The 21,560-nt window shown below is 34.5% G+C and overlaps 1 protein-coding gene across 2 annotated transcripts in view; it reads left to right on the forward strand.

Annotated features, from left to right (window-relative positions):
• Positions 1 to 21,560, forward strand: part of LOC145287850 (coiled-coil domain-containing protein 39-like) — a 2,493,216-nt gene that overhangs the window by 1,053,665 nt on the left and 1,417,991 nt on the right. For both annotated transcript variants that reach the window (XM_080135726.1, XM_080135725.1), the window contains exon 14: positions 8,460 to 8,599. In XM_080135726.1, the coding sequence (XP_079991852.1) occupies positions 8,460 to 8,599 (140 nt within the window). The remainder of the gene's footprint in view (positions 1 to 8,459; positions 8,600 to 21,560) is intronic.

Below are 21,560 nucleotides of genomic sequence, written 5' to 3' on the forward strand. Positions count from 1 at the left end.
AAAGTAGAACAGTACATTCCAACCCCACTTCAATGCTATAAATACCGAAAGTTTGGGCATAACAAACACCATATCCAAATAAACCAAACATATGGAAATTGCACTCAAAAAGACCCAAATCACACATTAGAAAACTGTTCCAATGAAACTAAACGTACAAACTACCTAGAAAACCATCCCTCTCACTCAAAAAATTGTGAAATATACAAGTAAGAAAAAGAAATCCTAATAATCAAATACCCCCCCAAAAAAGCTTCCAAGAAGCCTATACAGAAGTAACAAATTGCACCAAAAACACATATGCAGCAATAACTCAACAAGCAAACAATATGCACAACTACAATGGTCTTAACCACCCTCTAAAAATCCCAAACATAACAAAAGAACTAAAAATATGCTCGAAGAATTAAAATCCTTTCATCTGAACTAAAAATAAATCTTAACAGCCAAATAAAAATCAGAAATGGTCAACCCAGCACAAATGGAAGCAAAACAAAGGAAATCGAAAATTCTCTCAACAAAACTAAAGAATCACCCACTAAAGAAACTATACACACCCAACTCCAAAAACGTGACAGATCCAAGTCACTAACAAGAATGAAAGCAGATGTTAAATGTAAACACACAATATCAGGAAAAATGGAAATAGAACAAGGAAACAAAAACTTAATCCCTAACACCATAATAATAAACAAAAAACAGAATTAGTATTAACTGTAAATGAAAATAGATTTGAATTAATTGAAACTGTTAGCTAAGAAAGACAGACAAGACAGAATAAATAAAAAGCTCGAGACCCCCCTCCCCTCCAAAAAAAAAAAAAAATTGTTACTCGGGACACAGGCTCCAATAAGAGACAGAACCTCTACATACAAAGAAGATGGAGATTAATATAAATTAAAGAATTTTGATCGATAAAAATGAATAAAGTAAAAAACATTTTGAAAAAAAAGACATGTTAAAAAACGAGACCCTTAAGAACAACTCTGAAGTAAAACAAATTGATGACAGCAAGCTATAAAACAGATATAAAGGAAACAATAATTATATAAGAACAACCACTAGACACCTAAACAAAACATGAAAAATAAAATAACTCAATAGAATACAAAGGGGTTAAAAACCAACTGGAAGTTAGACCACCAAAACCCTTTTCATACAAATGAATACAGTGGAATTGCAGAGGTGCAAAATCAAATTCTGAAGAAATTAAACATGTAATAGCAAAATACAACCCCAGTATAACTGGCCTACAGGAAACCCTGCTCAAAGAAACGGACAATATCACCCTCAAAGGATACCACATCTACAACCAAACAAATATATAAGAAAGAGATAATCGACCAATAGGTGGCACCTCAATTATAATAAAAAAAAACAGATACCACATATGAAATTACAACTCCAAACAAACCTTCAAACAATAACAACTAAAGCTTCACTCTACCGACCAACAATTATTTGTTCAATCTACATTTCACCCAAATACAAAATAAATAAAACCGAAATTGAAGCAGAACGCCCCACTCCTTCCATTTTAATTTGTGGACTTTAGTGCCGACAACAAAATGTGGGGATGCAAAAATATCAACCAAACTGGGAAAATTATTGAATCACTACTGGAATCATCTGAATTATGTATACTCAATGACAAAATACATAGGTACTTTCACCCAAGCACAGGAACGTTCTCCCACAATATTTATGAACTTTCAATGGGAAGTACATAATGACCAGTGTGGCAGTAATCACTTCTCCAATTTTTCTCAAAACTCAGGAACCTGCAACAGAAGAAATAAAACCAAAATAGCAAATCTATAAAGCTAATTGGACCAAATTCAGCAAACTTTGCTCAACATTAATTAGTTAATTAGCTAAGAAATAGTTAACAAACGAGATTCAATGTTAGTTTTCACCAATGTACTAAACGAAATAGCAACCAAAACCAATCCTAAAATCTTCCACTAAACCACACCCAAAATCAAGGCCATTGTTCACAACAGAATGCAAAGAGGCGATAATCAACAGGGAAAAAATACTAAAGTTCTTCAAACAACATCTCACAAACACCAACCTCAAAAATACCAACAAACACGAGCAAAAGCGCACTATATTATAAAAAAAAGGAAAAAAAGAAACCTGATAAAATTATATTTCCAAACTAAATAACAACACGCCACCCCCCAAAAAAACATGGGAAATAATAAGGAAAATAACCGGGGGAAAAAATTGGAACATCAATGTTATGATTTAATTTGTTGTTAAGAGTTATCCCCCTTTGGATTGACATTCATAATAAAAGCGCCCTCTGTTTCATTTTCCCGGTCGATCCTTTCAAGAGCGTACGTGTATTTTACAGTTAATAAAACCTTTCTAAAAGGCAATTCTTTACTTACTGATACTATTCACTTCAATTTTATTAACTGTAAAAAAAAAAAAAAAAAAAAAAAAAAATTTTTAAAAGAAAACAATCAATACATAATAAAAATTATCTGGCAGAAGTCTAGTACAGACAAACAGAAGTTTATAGAAGTTAGAAGTAATTGTAAGAAAGAAGTAGTGACAGCTAAGAGAGAATATATTGAAACCCCCATAAAGCATATTGAAGCACAGAAATTCGGAACTTATGATTTCTGGAAAATCTTCAACAGTGTAGTAAGTAATGGGTAATCAACAATTCTCCTACTGTCCAACAATCACGAGGCAACCAAAAAAGCTAACATGTTTGCCCGGCAGTTTCTCTCAAACTCTACTTTGGACCCAGCAAACCACTCTCTCCCTGGTAGAAACCACACTAGATGATCTGAAAATCATCCTTTCTCAAGTACATGATATCGTAAAAAACCTTGACACCTCAAAAATGTGGACCTGATCTCATCCTGGCTGTATTATTAAAAAAATGCTACGCTGAGGTTGCTGCAGTTCTCTCAGAACTCTTCAACAAGCGCCTTAACGAATCATGCTTCCCTGGCTGCTGAAAAACTGCTTCTGTGGTACCAGTTTAGAAGAATTCTGTCAAAAGAACTGAACCATTAAATTATCGCTCCATTATCCTCCTCCCTATTTTCACCAAAATATTTGAGTCCATAATTAACCAAGCTCTAGTCTACAACCTTACAGTTGTTAAACTTGTGCCCAACCAACAATATGGATTTAGGCAAGCCCATTCTACTGCAGATATTCTTACTGTAATCTCTGACTGTATATAGCATGCACTGGATAAGGCTGGGGAGGGGAGGGTAGTAGCCCTAGATATATCTAAGGCTTTTAACAGGGTATGGCATGATAATCTTCTCATGAAAATCAGATCCTATGATATTACTGAACGAATATTTAACATAATTAAATCTTTCTTAAATAAGAGTAGAATTCAGGTTGTCATCAATAGTCGTACATTTACACAATATGATATAAATGCAAGTGTACTTCAGGGGTCGATCCTTGGGCCTTTATTATTCCTGATATTCATAAATTACCTCCCTGATAATATAGTCTCTGAGATGAGTATATTTGCTGACGACACCATGTTGTATAACGTGCATGAGGGGAAAACGAATGAACAAATATCCAAGGCAATGGCGGAAACCCTAGTGGAAGATTGCCAGTCTATAGTGGAATGGGGTCAAAAATGAATGGTAAGCTCATTTCCCTTAATAATTATAAGAAACCTTCTCAACCACCAATAGCTATGGCTAAAGATACATTACTTGAAAGTACTTCATTCAAACTCCTCGGCTTTACATTCACAGGGAGCATGAGTTGGAACAGATACATCGAGAGCATTGTCTAGGCTGCTGTAAAAGAAGGTGGGTTATCTTTACTGTGCTAGAAGGTTACATACGCCTAAATGTAACCTATACCTCTATAAGGCTACTATTCGTCCATATATGGAGTATTATTGTCACATTTGGACTGGTGCATCTGCTACTAGTCTCTCACTCCTGGACAGAGTTCAAGTCATCAACCTGATAGATCCTGAACTGTCATGTAAGCTGCAACTTCTATCCAATCGACAAAATGTTGCATCCCTCTACCTGTTTTACAAGTATTTTAATGGTGGATGCTCTGACAAACTACAAGCCCTTGTATCCCCTTGACGTAAATACTCCTAACAAGCAGTAAAATCCCATCCCTACACAGTAGAGATCCTTAGATATAACAAAACCTTCTACTCTAATAGTACCTTCCTTAGAATGCTAAACTTTGGAATTCCCTTCTGGGTCCCTGCTTCCCTAACTGTATTAACATGCAGAAGTTCAAGTGTAATGTGAACAGACATCTTGCTGCTCAACTCCCTACATAGTATCCCTGCAACTTATGTCCCTAACATCAAAGTGGCACTGTGCCTTGTTTGGGGTGAAAATGTAATTAAAAAAACTAAAACTAAATGGAAGACAAACTATAAATAAGAGAGAAATGGCAAATATAATCGCAACTAAATTTAGCCAAAACTTCATCTGAACACTACTCCCCTGAATTCTAAAAATATAAAAATAATGCAAAAAAGGAAAGTCTCAATTTCACAGGGGCAAATTAAGTTCAGTAGCTCAGGTCTGGTAGGGTTAAAGCACCTACTAGACACCACCGTCAACATTCTCCTACACATAATTAATGATATATGGTGGTCTAACAACCTCCTGAAACACTGGCTCATATCCAATATCATCCCTATTCCTAAGCCAGGAAAGAACCACATCGCTCTAACAATTTGTATCTGTGAAACCACAGAAAGAACTAAAAAAGATGAGGATAATAGTCTGCAATAAATAAGTTAACAGAAATGACGGTCAATACAAGACTGATGTGGCATTTAGAAAACTATAACATCCTCTGCAGGCATCAAATTGGATTTAGACAAAACCAAGATACTAATGACCAACTTATTCGACTAGAAACATTCATTTATAATGGTCTAATAAGAGACCACTATGTGGTCTCAATCCTTTTTGATTTTGAAAAAGCATACAATACCACATTGAGGTACGGGATCCTGAAAGATATTCAGAATATGGGAATCAGAGGAAACCTAGCAATGTTTCTTCAAGAATTCCTATCTTACAGAACATATAAAGTATGCTTGGGAAACATAACATCAGAAACATGGGTACCACAGGGTAGTGTATTATCTGTCTCCCTATTTCTAATTAAAATCAATGATATAAGTAAAACCATTAACATAGGGTTTGAAAAAAACACTATTCGTTGATGACTTCTTAATAACTTGCTCATCACTAAACATGCGAACTATTGGAAGACAAATGCAACAGTGCCTCAACAAAATAGATCATTGGATTAATCAAAATGGATTTAAAATATTCAAAAGCAAAACCTTATGCGTCTGCTTCTGTAGGAAAGAAAAATACATCTTGACTGACAGCTCAAACTTGATGGACAGCTAATACCAGTCGTACAATATATCAAATTCTTAGGAATCATTTTTGATAAGAAACTGAACTTCAAGGAGCACATTAGCAACTTAAAACAAAAATACTTAAAAGCAATAGACATCTTAAAAATAATATACAAACACAAACTGGAGAGCAGACTAGTCTACAGTGCTCAAAATATACCCTACACATATCAGATCCAAACTGGATTATGGTTTTGCTATATACAACTCTACTTACAAATCCCACAAAAAAACCCCAAAAAAACCCTATGAACCATGTAGAATAAAGTTTTGAGACTTAGCTTGGGAGCCTATCGAACCTCATTAATGGAAAACCTGCATGTAGAAGCCCATTAACCAATCCATACATTTAAGATGGGAAGAACTAGTGTTGCAGTATGCAACAAAACTGCAAAGCAATCTCGAAAACCCAACATAAAAAACTACCTTCAACCTACAATTTACAAACTTTTATTCAGGGAAACCAAAAAGCATACCCTCCTTTGGACACAGAATTAAAGAAATAATACCTCAAATCAATGAAAAACCAGACAACATAGTCATACAAAAATAATTTGATTTGTTTAGGTTTCCATAGGTTTTATTAGAGAGAGAGAGAGAGAGAGAGAGAGAGAGAGAGAGAGAGAGAGAGAGAGAGAGAGAGAGATAGTTTACTCATTGGGGAAGAAATCCTGTAAATAATTATTTACTTAGTTTCTTACTTCTTAATAATAGCGACGCATGGGCAGAATCTGGAGGTAGCATTCAATTAGATTTCGATATTGTTGAGTGCACTTCATCTTTACTACTCCCAGCGATTGATTGACCAAAAACTATGTTCTGTCCCCTGAACACGTGATGCTATCGATGTCCTGTTATTCGACACATGCATTTCTAATGCATTTTATCTAGGCAGACAACATTTGACCTCCCTGCTTCAATCACACCATATCTGCAACTAATGTATTTACGTTTTTTGCCAGGTTATCATGACATGTACTATGCAATCCTGACAACAATCATGCTAGTTAACATAATCGCTATCTATTGATATAAGGTCCCATTGTATAACAATGATACTACTATTGTTACCTCCTATTAAACGCCAACCATATCAAGGATTTTGCAATTCTGAAAGGGGATTATAGAGTGAACAATAAACAAACGGTTCTTAATTTTAATGAAATTTAGACATTGCAGTGATAATCTTGAGAAGCAAAAATGCATGAAATTATCATGTGGAAAACTTCGAATCTATTGTTTACATTTATGAAAAAGGCAACAAAAATATTTTATTTGAAATACCATATTTGATAATATATTTCAAATATTTTCGCTAATAGTTTAATAATTTCCAAAATATTAAATTGCTTATAGATTATAGTTAAAATTTATGACAAATCTATATTAATATCTAAGAGGTTCACAGTAGTGTAATTATGTATTATTGGCTAATAACAATTAAATTATATGCCAAGAAACATGGTTGAAACCTGCTGGTACTCTCTGAAGGAATGTTTTGAAAGTGCCCTCTTAGTCTGCTTAATTTTATTTGTTGTCTAGTTACTTTAAATGTTGTATAAAATATACAGTCACTTATAAGAGTAGCAACATATTAAAATATCACTGTGTTAATTTTGCCTCAATTTAATTCTTTTGAAAATAACTAACATAAATTTTACATTTCAAACTTGTATATATATTAAAATATAATCTATATAAATAAGACCGTAGATATGTGTGTGTGAATATTTAACCGATAAATTCTTAAATTACTGGTCACATAACATTGAAATTAACAGGAAATAGTAATCATGCACCAAGGATGGTTTCTAACAAGTAAAATCTTTTTTCGATGGATGAGTAATGTGTACAGACATATATTAGCAAGTTGAAATGCAACCTGTTCATTTCAACATGCCGACATATTACTTCTTTTTGCACATGCCTAAATTCAGTTCATTTTTTAAAAAGTTGTTTAATATTAAATCATTCTTACCTATATCTCGATAACTACATTAATATGAGATGTGGCTGGAGCGCTAAATGGTTTTGTGCCGATCCTAGCTGATGGCACCCAAGTCTTTTTTTTTTTCAACTGGAACCGTAGAGATTCAACATCTCTATCAACTGCACCAAAGAATCGTCTGAAGAAATATTGATTCAATCCACCCAAAGCTAGCCAAAGGCTTACTTGGCCAAAACGTGGTGAGACGACAACAACTACAGAAGGCAGTAATTGCAGTGGATGTAGTCAGGAGATTCAGAATTCCTATCCCGTCACATTTACCACCTGACGAAGGCCAGAGGAATAGTTGGCCGAAACAACTAAGAAAAGATGAGGATAATAGTCCACAATAAATAAAATTAACAATTTTGGGGCAGATTATAACAAGAGTTTGTTGACATAAGATTTGAAAATGACCAAGCTGTAATCAGTAGGGATGCAATCCTGCAGCAATGTGTCCCACGGATGGCTAGCTCTTGCAAAGAAGCGTTGTCTATGGAAAGTCAGTCTGATGCTAGCCACATAAAAGTGAAAAAAATAATCTCTTTTTATTGTTGAAAGATTGAAAGAATGAGGAAGTCTCGATGAAATATTTACTACCATTTCCAGCATTAGTCCTGGTATCTGAATGTACCCACAACTTGAAAAATTGTCTTTTGAATGCATAAAGATAAACGATTTTCTATCTGTCGATCAAATGCGTTCCAGCAATTTACTAAATTTTATTTCATTAATTCTGGGAGTCAAAACTCTTGCTTTTGGAACCAATCCAGTTTGATTTGAATCTCGTTTTAGTGATCTTTCATTATTCTATATATACTTATCAAGCAATTGAGCTCTCTTATTACTCAAGTATACAACCAGTGAATTGCTAAATGTCACAGTAATGTTGTTCATGGGCGATCATTTTGTCAGATGATTGCCAGAAAATGTTAATTTATTATCGTCTCTTATCACCTTCTCTTTTCTTCCTGCTTGATATATGGAATTGTGTTTGCTTATTGTTTCCAGTGTTATTATCTACTCTCAGCTTAACGCTTAACTCTTCTGGAATAATTTCAGACAATGAAGGAACGCCAAGAAGAGATAAACATTCATAAGGATATGTTAATGGCACAAATTAAGTACGTTAATGCTGAAAGACAAGAAATCAATATGGAATATAATGAACGCCAGGCGAAGATTGGCAAACTGCAAAATCGGTAAGTGTTTGTTTTTCAATTTCAGTATTTAAAAATATGGAATTAACAAATATGGGAAATTGATGATGTTATTATTAAAGTTTCTTAATATTGATATCTGTAAATAAAATTTAGGAAGTGTGCAGTTTAAGTAGATATTCCAACGAGAGAAATCAAAATGATTTTTTTTCAATTCTTAAACAGTAAAGTTTTAATTTAAATTACTTTTTAACCCTTTTATTAAAAAACAACAAAAAATGACTGATAGTATACTCTCTCCATGACTAAGAACAGAGCTTCCGCCCTGGGAACATTTGTTTTGTTGAGTCAACATGTGTCTGGAGTGGCAAGTTATACTGACGTACTTGTTAAATATCTCTTTAGAACAGTATTTTTTATTGTAAGCAAGTTTCACTATCATCATATAGAGTGTATGGCATTCCCATATGGTCAGCCATCTGATAATAGACAGATGCGATATCATTTAACTTGCATGATCTAATTAGAACAGGTGTGTTAAAATGAAGATTTTTAATTACTTTGTTTTAGTATCTGAATGACTAATGTAGTTTCTGAGCAATCAACAGTTGCAAATCAAGCTCTCGTGGTATTTTAGCATTTAGGTCAACACTAATACTTTTATGATATGATGTTACATATTAAGAAAGGTAATTTAAAACTCTTCATTTCCTCAAGGAACTTTACCTCAAATTAAAAAAAAAGGTTGAATTATGGTGCCATTGTTCATTTGAATGAAGATGGAATACAACAAAAGAAATGTCTAGACAAAACGTAGAAGGTAGTATTCAACGTTACACTCATATAATGGGCATATATATATAAACAAAAATGATCCAGGTCACGAACATTGATATCCTTGATATGATAAGTTTGGCATCTATCAAGGCAATGATTCTAGACTTCCTATTCAGATGGTTGAGCCACACCAAAAGAATGAATGGTCATCAAATTTAAAAACAAATATTTTTGATAAACTAAACCATTGAAATGTTTAAACAAAAGATATAATGATGTCATATCGGAAAGTCTGACATATTCTCAGCTAGACTTAGTGAAGCAAGCAAAGACTGTGATAACATGTTCTTTCTAAAATGACACAAACAACTTTGATTAACCAAAGCCAAGACGACTAAAGAGCATCATCAGATGCTGACACATCTCTATGACATCTAAAACTATTAGGGTCCTGTTTGCTTAGATCATGGCAAATCTTGGTTTGAAATATTGAGTCACTCCTGAATTCACTAATGCATACACAGATGTGTTGCCTTCATTAATGCAGAACAACTATTACTACTGCTACAGAAGGTGACAGCGGTGAAATTTGATTATGACATAGACTGATAACCCAAGTTCGATCCAGTCAGTTCAATAATACCACTTTAACTTAGGGATGTTGGCATCTATTAGGTGATCCCTCCTACAAAAATGTCAACAAGAGAATTAAGTCGGTCAATAAAGTTGATTCATGATAATTTACTTTAACTTTACTACATTATATATATATAGCGTGACCCCCCCCAAAAAAAAACAGGCCCAACTCTAATTAGGCCCCGTTTCTTAGTGTTTTGTCTGAACGAAATTTAACACAGTGTATTTTTTGTCCCAGCTCCCACTGGGGTCTTGGTGTACTCATGGTCGTTGATTCTGTCATGTCCTGTAAAATAAGGGCACTCGGTGAATAAATAATGGAGATATCACGGTTTTTTTTGGGGGGGGGTCACCCTGTATATATATATATATATATATATATATATATATATATATATATATATATGAGGGAATTAGATCGGAAGTCTAGAAGAGCAAAGTTTAATTTAATGTATTCTTTAAAGGAACATTGCTCAAAGTACTATAGATATATAATAAGCTCAATAGGTATATTTATCCTAGCGTTAGATTAATATTGAGGATAAAGATTAATAATTGTGAATTATGACTCAGTTTCAAAAGGAATAGCAAAGCAAAATTAAATTGAGTGTATAAGCGTTTCGGAAACGATATTCATTTTGTCACTATATATATAAATATGTAGCCATGTTGTTGCACTTGTTTTCTAGACACAAAAAATGGCAACAACATGCCTATATATATAGTGACAAACTTAAAAACAATTATGGACGCCCTCTGCACCATAAAGATTCATCTACCTTACTTATTACAAAAATATCCGCACTCCATTTGTGCATATATATATAATGTGTGTATGTATATAAAAGAGCGACATAGAATCTGGTTAGTATAAAAATGTTTGATCATTTGGGAATACTAGATGCTGTATGCGCTCTCTGCTTTTCTTGGCATTGTTTCCAGTCATTTTGAACTTTTTGTCACTGGAACCAAGAAGTGCCGATTCAGGAAGAGTGTGGTTGGGGATTGTGCAACTCTTGCTTCATAATTACATGTATAGGCACTCTTATAAGGGGGTATTCATTGTCTAATAATACTGAACGGAGGTCATGATATATATTTATAAGTTCTCTCCTCAAAATGTATCAATTGAAAGGATTTCTTGTATAGTAAGATTCACACATTGGTACGTGATTATAAAATTGATTCTTTTAAATCAAATTCCGATCCTTTTTAATAAGTTTATATACATTGAAACGTGTAGAACAAAATTTCAGTTGGTTCTGATAGCTTAAATTTGTTGTATATTGTCTTTTTTTTCGCTTCAAAAAGAAATGATATCCATCTTACCATCGACAACAGTCTAATTTTATGAAGTACTGTAGTTAATTAATTGTAATGTAGTTAATTAACACTTCTATAAGGTTTAAGAATATTAGTCTAAATTCTCAATAGAGAAAAATGATTGAGCAAATAACCAATTCAATTTATTATCATTACTTAACCTAACAACTTAACAATACTGTCAATCTTAATATGAACTAATTATTGTTATATTTGAAATAAAAAAATATTATATCCTTGTTGGAATGTAATATATATATTTATTCTGAATAGCACTGTATATTATTTTGAAATGTAATCCAAAGAGCTAGAACTACCAAATGTGACTACTTTTCATTTAGCAGTTTTCAAACTATCGATAGAAGAATGGACAGGCTTGGTATTTTTTAACCCTATAGGTTAGACTTTCAGAGTTTCTGCGAAATCGAAAGTATCAATGGACGATCGAGCTAATGTATGGCGTTATCTCTCTATATTATAAAATAGGATCATTTACCCCTAAAGAAAACGACATTATATCTTCATAAATGCAGACGCCACATAATGATTCAATACAACCCCACAACTAGCCATTATTTGATGTAGGTTTTGAGCTTACTACTAGTCACTTTTATTTGTTACCACAAATTATTATATTATTTCCTAGTAAATTTTATTCATACTTGATCTTTGCTGTGGGTAACACGATAATTACTCTCTCATTATTTACTAATCTTTCTCTCCTTAAGATTAACATTATGAACATTATTACATTTGTTACATTTCTTTCGAGCAGGCCGTTCATGATTGCTTTCTCTACAAGTACATCTGTCATTAATTTTCTGTTTTCATTTCTTATAATAATAATAATAATAATAATAATAATAATAATAATAATAATAATAATAGCTCGATCATAAAAATTCGGGCTCTGCCATTGGTTGTCCGCTTGCATTTCCTGGAATAAGGAATTATCGGTTTATGGTATTTTCTAAACACTACACATCATGGCATCCTTCATTGCAGAAAACAAATCCAGCTATTCCTTTACTGCTGAATTATGATTCCAACATTTTTGTAATTTTCATCTACGACGATCCAAATCCATTCACATCGAGGTAAACACTTGATGATTTACTTTTTCATAACCTTTGATTCTATGCTTAGCCTTTGTTTACACGTGGAGCCATGAACACTAATACACTCTTCGCTTACCAAGCCTTTTCTTACAGATCCCATTCTTCTACTTGAGACTACATTCTTATTTCTTCTTCCAATAGCAAACAAACCTACACACTTTATATTCAGCTTACATGACAAAACCGTATTTCATATTATTTAGGCCAAATATTTTCAACCATCTAGTGTTCCAATTTCTGTATTCGCACATATGGAAGCTGATAGCTACCTTTTTTTTTACACAGGAATCACCATTTGTCAAGGCCCGGAGGCCACTCGAGGATAAGGGTTAATGGGTATACATTAGTCAATGGGATTATAGCATAGTAAACATAAGTAGTGGGAATTTTTAAATTGGATTACTTAGGGGGACGGTTCATCAAGAACTTGTTTATGTTGGACTTGAAGACAATCAGATTGTAGTCAGCTGGAAAGCAGGCAATTGGAAGAGAGTTTCACAGGCGCGCAGTTCTAAGAAAGAAGCTTTGTTCATGGAATCTACATTTAAGTTTAGGCACAGATAAAGTGTGTTCATGGAATCTGTATTTAGGTTTAGGCACAGATAAAGAGTGTGGGGCCTAAATACACATTCTTTGCTTTATAGATTTCCCTCATCTGACACACCTTTAAGCTCCATTTTTTTTTTATGGCTTCCTGTCCTCCTTACAAACACAAACAATAAACTACTCGTACTGATAATACTGCTATGGTTTCTATTTGGATTATTGCTTATATTTTCATAGAAATCAGAAGTAGATATCCAAGTAAACGTATTTCAAGAAATGTAACTGTTGTATTGCTTTGTATAGTTATAAAATATCTTTGCTTTTTATACCGACACAAAAGATACATTTCTTGAAATACGCTTACTTGGATGCCTAACTCTGATTTCGGTAAATCTGAAGTACTTTCAGCTAACAATTTTACATAGAGATAGTGATTCTTCTTATTGTTAATTTTACTTTTTTTGATTTTATTACATTTTTCTTGCTGCAACGTATTTTAATAGTCACATACAGTACTGTAAAAAATTATTTTTAATTGTGTTACGATGGGCGTGCAATAAGTAATGCCCCTGACCTACTTCTACTAGCAGCGGAGCAACGAAACTTGACACACTTATTAGCCTTTCTCTACATAGGAACCACCCAGAGTTATGCATTTCTCCCATCGTTTGATGCAGTTCTGGAGACCGTTTTTGTAAAACATCCCAGGTTGGTCCTCCAACCACGACGTGACTTCAGCCATCAAGGCTGCATCATCTGGGAACGGTTTCCTTTCAAAAACAACTTCATGGCTGGGAAGACGTGAAAGTCAGAGGGTGCAAGGTCAGGAGAGTAGGAAAGATGGGTGGGATTTCATAACCACACACCTGTGCTTCTGATCTGGCGACATGCGAGTTGTGGACTGGAGCGTTGTCCTGCAGGAGGAGGGTAACTTTGCTGATCTTGCCCCACCTCTTAATTTTTATAGCTTCCCTTAATTTCCTCAAAAGTGAAGGATAATAAGCTCCTGTAATTGTGGTACCCTTTGCCAGGAAATCTGTCATCACTACTCTGTCCTGGTCCCAAATGACTGTGAGCATGACCTTGCCAGCGGAGGGCTGCACCCTTGCCTTCTTTGGAGGTGGTGAGTTCAAGTGCTTCCACTGCATTGGTCTCTGGATCATAGTGATGGACTCAGGTTTCATCCTGTGTAATCAGTCTTTTGAAAAACTTTGACTCATCTTCTTGGCACATCTCCAAATTCACCCTCGACCACTTGACGTGTTCTTGCTTCTGGAATGGTGTGAGCAACCTGGGAATCCATCTGGCTGACACCTTATGCATATGCAAATAGTCATGAATGATAGTTGTCACAGACCCTGTACTAATCTTGACATCTTGGGCTATTTGGCGAATAGTAATGCACTGATCTTCCAAAATGGCAGCTTCAACTTGACGGACAGATGCCTCATCAATGGCAGAAGGGGGGCGACCAGGTCTGGGAGCTGTTTCCACAGACTTCCAGCCATGTTTGAATTTACGATGCCAGCGTTTTACAAGATCATATGATGGGGAATTACCACCATAAGTTTCTTTCATTTCATCAAATGTCTCCTGTGGTGTGCGTCCTTTCAAATACAAAAACCGGATCACTGCTCGACATTCAACAGGCTCCATTTCACACCTGACTCAGTTCCAACACCTGTAAAACAGAAACCACAATTAGGTCAGAGCTGTAATTTGTCACATAACCCGTAGAGATATAAATCATTGCACATGCAAAATTTCAGCTAGATCAGATAACTGGAAGTGGGTCAGGGGCATTACTTATTGCACGTCCCTTGTACTATGTCTATACCTGAATTTTTTTACTGTATCTATACTTGTACTGTATCTGCTATTTACTGTTTTCATCAGTATATGGCAAATAAGACGCATGGGCCACCAATTCTGGTGTCAGTTGGTTACAATCGCTGGCAGCCATGTTGAAATTTCATATATTTTCTTTCATACCAAATTGATTTTGTGTTTACAAAAAACAAACAAAGTCCCATTTCATAATCGAGCAATTTTTACATCAAACTCAGGTTTTTACCGGAGACCAGTGCTATATGTTTCTGCTTCGCCTGTTCTTTCAATTAACAATTTACAATAGTTTACTTTAAATTATAAAAACATAAAAAACCCAGATTTTATTCAAAAGGTGCTTATGTGGGAAACGGGCAACGATTTCTATGACTATTCAGTAATTTCACATGATAATTTTTGTTATAATTACATTTACTATCATTATAATTAAGAGTATTGTTTTTTTTTATTATTATGAGTAATAGTATAATAACGTATATAGTTACATTTAATTGAAACATTGGTGCACCAGTGCCTGCCAGTCACCGCCCATACCATGAAGTGACAGTAACTACCTTAAAACCTTAAAAGAGCAATGACCACTATGGATAAAAGTGTTCGTCACTGGATTAGAGTAACCGAGATTTGAAGATGATTTACCCGCTAGTGCCATGAAGTGACAATAACCACAGTCGATTTCATTTCAGAGCAGTGCAATGAAGCACAACACTGCTCATGATCGAGATTTGCAAAGGAATCCAGTGCCAGCTAGTAAACGCAATTATCTGCTTCAATTTCATTTAAGAGCAGTCCAATGGAGGCAGAAACTGCTCATGATCGCCAGTGATTGACACTATATCACGGGACTGTGTTGTAAAGGAAAGGTCCACCAGTAAACGCCTCAATACAGCACTAACTACTAATGATCATTACTCCTTTCCAATAGCGACTGACACTGATCATGGTCATCAGTGAGTTTCAGTTAAAAAGGCAATCAATGCCCACCAGTAAACACAAGTAATTGCCTCAAAACAGCACTAATTGTCATTAACTAACAGTGATGCTAATCACAGCCAGTGGCTACTACTAGTTGCTACAGTTAGGCGATGCCAAATAATGGAAGCCTGATGATTTCATTTGAGCAATGACCGCTAGTGATTGTTATTTTCCAGGACAGGTAGTGACTCTCACCAACAACCGTAGATTAATTTTTTTTTTTGAGGGGGGGGGATCTGTTATTAAATCTAGTATACTTTTACACGGGTCCTGCTAGTATATATATAATATATATATATACTAGCAGTTTGGCCTGGCTTTGCTGAAGCCCTATGTACTGTTCATAACTTTATGTGCATATGTATATATTATTATATGTATATATTATTATCATATGTATATATTATTATTATATGTATATATTATTATTAGAAAGTTTGACTTGTCCAGGTAACCTACATCTAAAATTGCAAGTGTTTAGATCTAAAATTGGTGGAGGAGTGTGGTAGAGTTTGCAAAAGTCGACTCTTTCAACTTTGCCCTCTTGGCAGCCAAATTTTAGCCCAAAAACTGATTAAAAAGCTTGCTGCATGTCTGAATACCCTTTATGTAAAATTTCAAATGTTTAGACCCAAAATTTGTTAAATAGTTAACTAGCGACCGCAAATCTGCAAGGGTCAACTCTTTCAACTTTGACCTTTTGGCAGTCAAATCTTCAGTCAAACACTGATTGAAAAGCTTGCCCTATGTCTGAATACACTTTATGTAAAATTTCAAATGTTTAGACCAAAAATTGGCTGAGTGATTTAATAGAGACCGTAGAGGTCAATTTTTTAAAACTTTGATTCACATTTTGACCACTTAACATTTATTTTGGGCTTAAATTGAATTAAAAAGTTTGATCCATGTTCAAGTAACCTACATCTAAAATTTCAAGTGTTTAGACTCAAAATTGATGGAGGAGTTTGGTAGAGTTTTCAAAGGTCAAATCGTTGAACTTTGACCTTTTGACAGCCAAATTTCTGGCCAAAAACCGATTAAAAAGATTTTCCCAAATCTCAATACCCCTTATGTCAAATCTCAAGTCTGTAGATTGAAAATTAACAGTAGTTTGGTTGGGAAATGTACACACACAGACATACACACACACACAGACAATTTCACTATTACAGATATATAGATATATGAGTAATAATATAAGCTATCAAATGTAAGCTACAAATGTAAGTACTTTCTGCTAAACACAGTTCTGACAGCTAACTATAATTGTCCTCCTACTTAACACATAAATACCATATCTAATTTCATTCAAAACTGTTGAAATAGTTCTTGATTTGAATAATAATTGATACCTAAATTAAATTTACATTCAAATAAAAATAAATAATAATTTAATGTTTAAAAAATGAATACTGGAAGGTACTTTTTAATATGATTAAATGCATTTTGAAAACTAATCAGCCAAAGTTATCTAACACACAATAGAAAAGAAAGAAGTGACCCTAATTAGATTTACGAGGGGCTTGCAATAAGGAATATCCCTGACCCACGTCCAGTTATCTGATCTAGCTGAAATTTTGCATGTGCAATGATTTATATCTCTACGGGTTATGTGACAAATTACAGCTCTGACCTAATTGTGGTTTCTGTTTTACAGATGTTGGAACTGAGTCAGGTGTGAAATGGAGCCTGTTGAATGTCGAGCAGTGATCCGGTTTTTGTATTTAAAGGACGCACACCACAGGAGACATTTGATGAAATGAAATAAACTTATGGTGGTAATTCCCCATCATATGATCTTGTAAAACGCTGGCTTCGAGAATTCAAACATGGCTGGAAGTCTGTGGAAACAGCTCCCAGACCTGGTCGCCCCCCCTTCTACCATTAATGAAGCATCTGTCCGTCAAGTTGAAGCTGCCATTTTGGAAGATCAGTGCATTACTATTCGCCAAATAGCCCAAGATGTCAAGATTAGTACAGGGTCTGTGGAAACTATCATTCATGACCATTTGCATATGCATAAGGTGTCAGCCAGATGGATTCCCAGGTTGCTCACACCATTCCAGATGCAAGAACACGTCAAGTGCTCGAGGATGAATTTGGAGATTTGCCAAGAAGATGAGTCAAAGATTGACTACATAGGATGAAACCTGAGTCCATCACTATGATCCAGAGACCAAAGCCCAGTCAATACAGTGGAAGCTCTTGAACTCACTACCTCCAAAGAAGGCAAGTGTGCAGCCCCACTGCTGGCAAGGTCATGCTCACAGTCATTTGGGATCAGGACAGCGTAGTGATGACAGATTTCCTGGCAAAGGGTACCACAATTACAGGAGCTTATTATCCTTCACTTTTGAGGAAATTAAGGGAAGCTATAAAAATTAAGAGGTGGGGCAAGAACAGCAAAGTTACCCTCCTCCTGCAGGACAACGCTCCAGTCCACAACTCGCATGTCGCCAGATCAGAAGCACAGGTGTGTGGTTATGAAATCCCACCCATCTTTCCTACTCTCCTGACCTTGCACCCTCTGACTTTCACGTCTTCCCAGCCATGAAGTTGTTTTTGAAAGGAAACCGTTCCCAGATGATGCAGCCTTGATGGCTGAAGTCACGTCGTGGTTGGAGGACCAACCTGGGGTGTTCTACAAAAACGGTCTCCAGAACTGTATCAAACGATGGGAGAAATGCATAACTCTGGGTGGTTCCTATGTAGAGAAAGCCTAATAAGTGTGTCAAGTTTCGTTGCTCTGCTGCTATGGAAAGTGGGTCAGGGGGCATTACTTATTGCACGCCCCTCGTATACGATATTTCTCATGATTTGGGCTGAATGATGAAAACTTAATGTTGGAAAAAACGGCTCAGTTGACGGTGAAAGAAAACGTTACCGATTTTGGCAGATTTGCTGTTTAGTAATACAAATATCCTCAAACACATGTAATCACTAAAAGCGATTCGATTGATCGACGACAGTAAATCACTTGATGTAAACAGAAGTTTATCTACGGTAAAATTAAACCAACATTGTTCAATGTTTTTAAGATTAAACTGTGAAACAAAACACATTTAAACATTATAAAACTTCATCTTGCATTATTTCTTATCGAGAACAATATCTACTGTAATATTCAACCAACATTTTATTTTGATTATTCTATGTATTTAATTTGAAATTATAAAATAAAACACATTAAAGCAATTTAATGTTGCATTATTTTTTTTTATTTGTTTAACAACGTGGTTAATTTTAATTAAATTATAATCGTATGATAACAGTTCAAATAATCACGTAAGTATAAACAAACTCCTGTTTATAAAAGTTTATCTAGATGTTAGATAAGCAAGAAGAAATCAAACATTTTAGACAGTGTAAAAGCTTCCAAATCACACAAAATCCGGGTCTCGACTGTAATAATTGTGTAATAGGTTGTTTAACTTTTTTATTTTGTGTATAAAGAAACAATTCTAGTCCATCGTATGAAAAAGGAAAGGTTTTTCTAGCTAGGAAGCAGAAATAATGCCTATCAACATGTGACGATGTGTCGGAAAACACTAAGTATGGTGTATGTAAACACAAAGATGTAACACGGTAGCGTAGGTTTATAAGAAAAGTTAACATGTACGATATATTTAATGTCAAAAAAAATAACATTCTTGACTTCTGAACATGTTCTGATGGGTTAATATGCTTGCATTTGCGTTGTTTTATTAAAAACGATTGCTTGGTGTATAGATGGAAACCATGTTTGTAAATCTCTGGAGCGTTCATTTTTGTAGGAATATTTATATTTTTGAATGTATGAATAGTCAATTCTCAGCCATTGAGATTTGGTGGAATGTGAGAAGGGAGAAATCATTATTTTTGGAATCGGGTCATGGAAAGATTATGTATATAAGTATATGAGCAAGACAATAAGGGTGCAAGCCCATATTTGTCCAAATACCCTTTTTCTACTGTTAACAGAATGATCATACAATACCATTTTTTTTGTACTGTTAATAGAGTGATCGTACAATTCACCAGAAAGGACAAACAGTGCACAAAACCTCATCCAGGCCGTTCCAAGCCCCCTGAAATAATCTTGTTTTCTCAGCGCAAAGCTTCTAACATTGCAACACAGGCTGGTGTCAGTCCCAGAACAGCTGTCAGATATCTTCACGAGCTGTGAGAAAGCAACCTGTTCTTCGTCTTGCCAATATCAAGTGCAAAAAAGATTGAGCTTTTGAGATGGTGGAGAGACCTATGACTTTTTGGACCAATGTCATTTTCTCTGATGAGTCACGACTTGCATTATTTCCTGACAGTGGAAGGCTATATATATGGAGGCTAATTTTGCTAAATATGTTTTAATATTACATGAAGGAATCCTTCCAATATTCTGAAGTTGTAAAATGAACCAGATTAACTCCCTACTCATGGAAGACGAAGCTGTTTGTCACTTTGCTAAAGCAACGCAGCATTGATTGGGCCAAAATGGGATTAATAAATTACATGATCAAGTCAGTCCCCGGATATGAACCCAATTGAAAACCTTTGTGGCATATTAGACTGAAACCTTCGCAAAAAGAAAAGGATGCCATCTTCTAAGCCTGAACTTTTAGTATCATTGCATCTGACCTGGCAAGAAATTCCTCAAGATGATATTCGTCAACTGATCAATGGCCTGCTTAAAAAGGTCATAACATTACAAATAGCAAAGGGAATGTCAACTAAGTATTAGTTATTAAATTTTTGATCAGTTATTTTTTATTTTATTCTATAAATTATATGTTCATCGAAATAGGCTGTTTCTGTTGGTGTCTATTCTTTTCTGTCGTGTGTGTATATGCATAAATGAAATTGTGTGCAATAATTTATTATACTAATCACACAAGAAGAAACCAGGAGAAAATTTACAGTTATTTTATGAGAATTCGTTTTTAAAGAAAAATGTAAACTTGTTATCGTTTTTGAAGTCAATCGCATATCCACAATTGATTATATTAGGAAGTTTCGTACATTTTAAATGGAAAAGTGAGATTTTAATATTAATGCTAGTACGACAAATAACTCAACTTTATATTTATAGATAACTCAGAACCTCAAAGTACTCCCAAATAAAAGAATAAGAAGCACAAAGATTATAAAAGGAATGCCAAATATATTTACCAACTTGATTAATATGTAACAATGTATAGTATGTAAATGTTCAGTATAAGTTGTATATAAATTACTTGCATATAGTGATGGCCATTGTGAATTCCTATCTTTCAGTATGGGTGAATACTCGAATGTTAAAGAAAGATTATCTAGATACAAGATAACACATATTCGACCATGATTACAGACACTGTCTATTGTTTTGATTCAGTCAGAGGTCACAACTTTTCCCCGTTCATGTAACTAATAAGATAAGATTCTTTTGATTCTTAAATCGTGTTCATTCTCTACTTTAACCATAATGCCAAACAACCAGACCAGATGTAAATATTTGTAGACATAAAGAACTTGAAGCATAAAAACTTATACAAAATTTCTGAATTCATCATTAAATAATCAGAAAAGAGTTGATATGTCATAAAACAAAAAAATATATATACCAAACCGTAATGCTGCACAAATCAAAGGGATGTAATTTATGCAAACCCAAAACAATAGTAATATTCATACTAATTTCTTTACATATAGAAACAAGAAGCAGACAACAGCTGATTTTTCTTCCATATTTAGTTTCCTCTTTAAGGTATTTATACAAATGTTAACTGAAAAAAATATCAACCAAAATTTATAATACAAAACTGTCT

This window comes from Euprymna scolopes, chromosome 11 (assembly GCF_053919585.1).
Source record: "Euprymna scolopes isolate OS-2025 chromosome 11, ASM5391958v1, whole genome shotgun sequence".
Taxonomy (NCBI): domain Eukaryota; kingdom Metazoa; phylum Mollusca; class Cephalopoda; order Sepiida; family Sepiolidae; genus Euprymna; species Euprymna scolopes.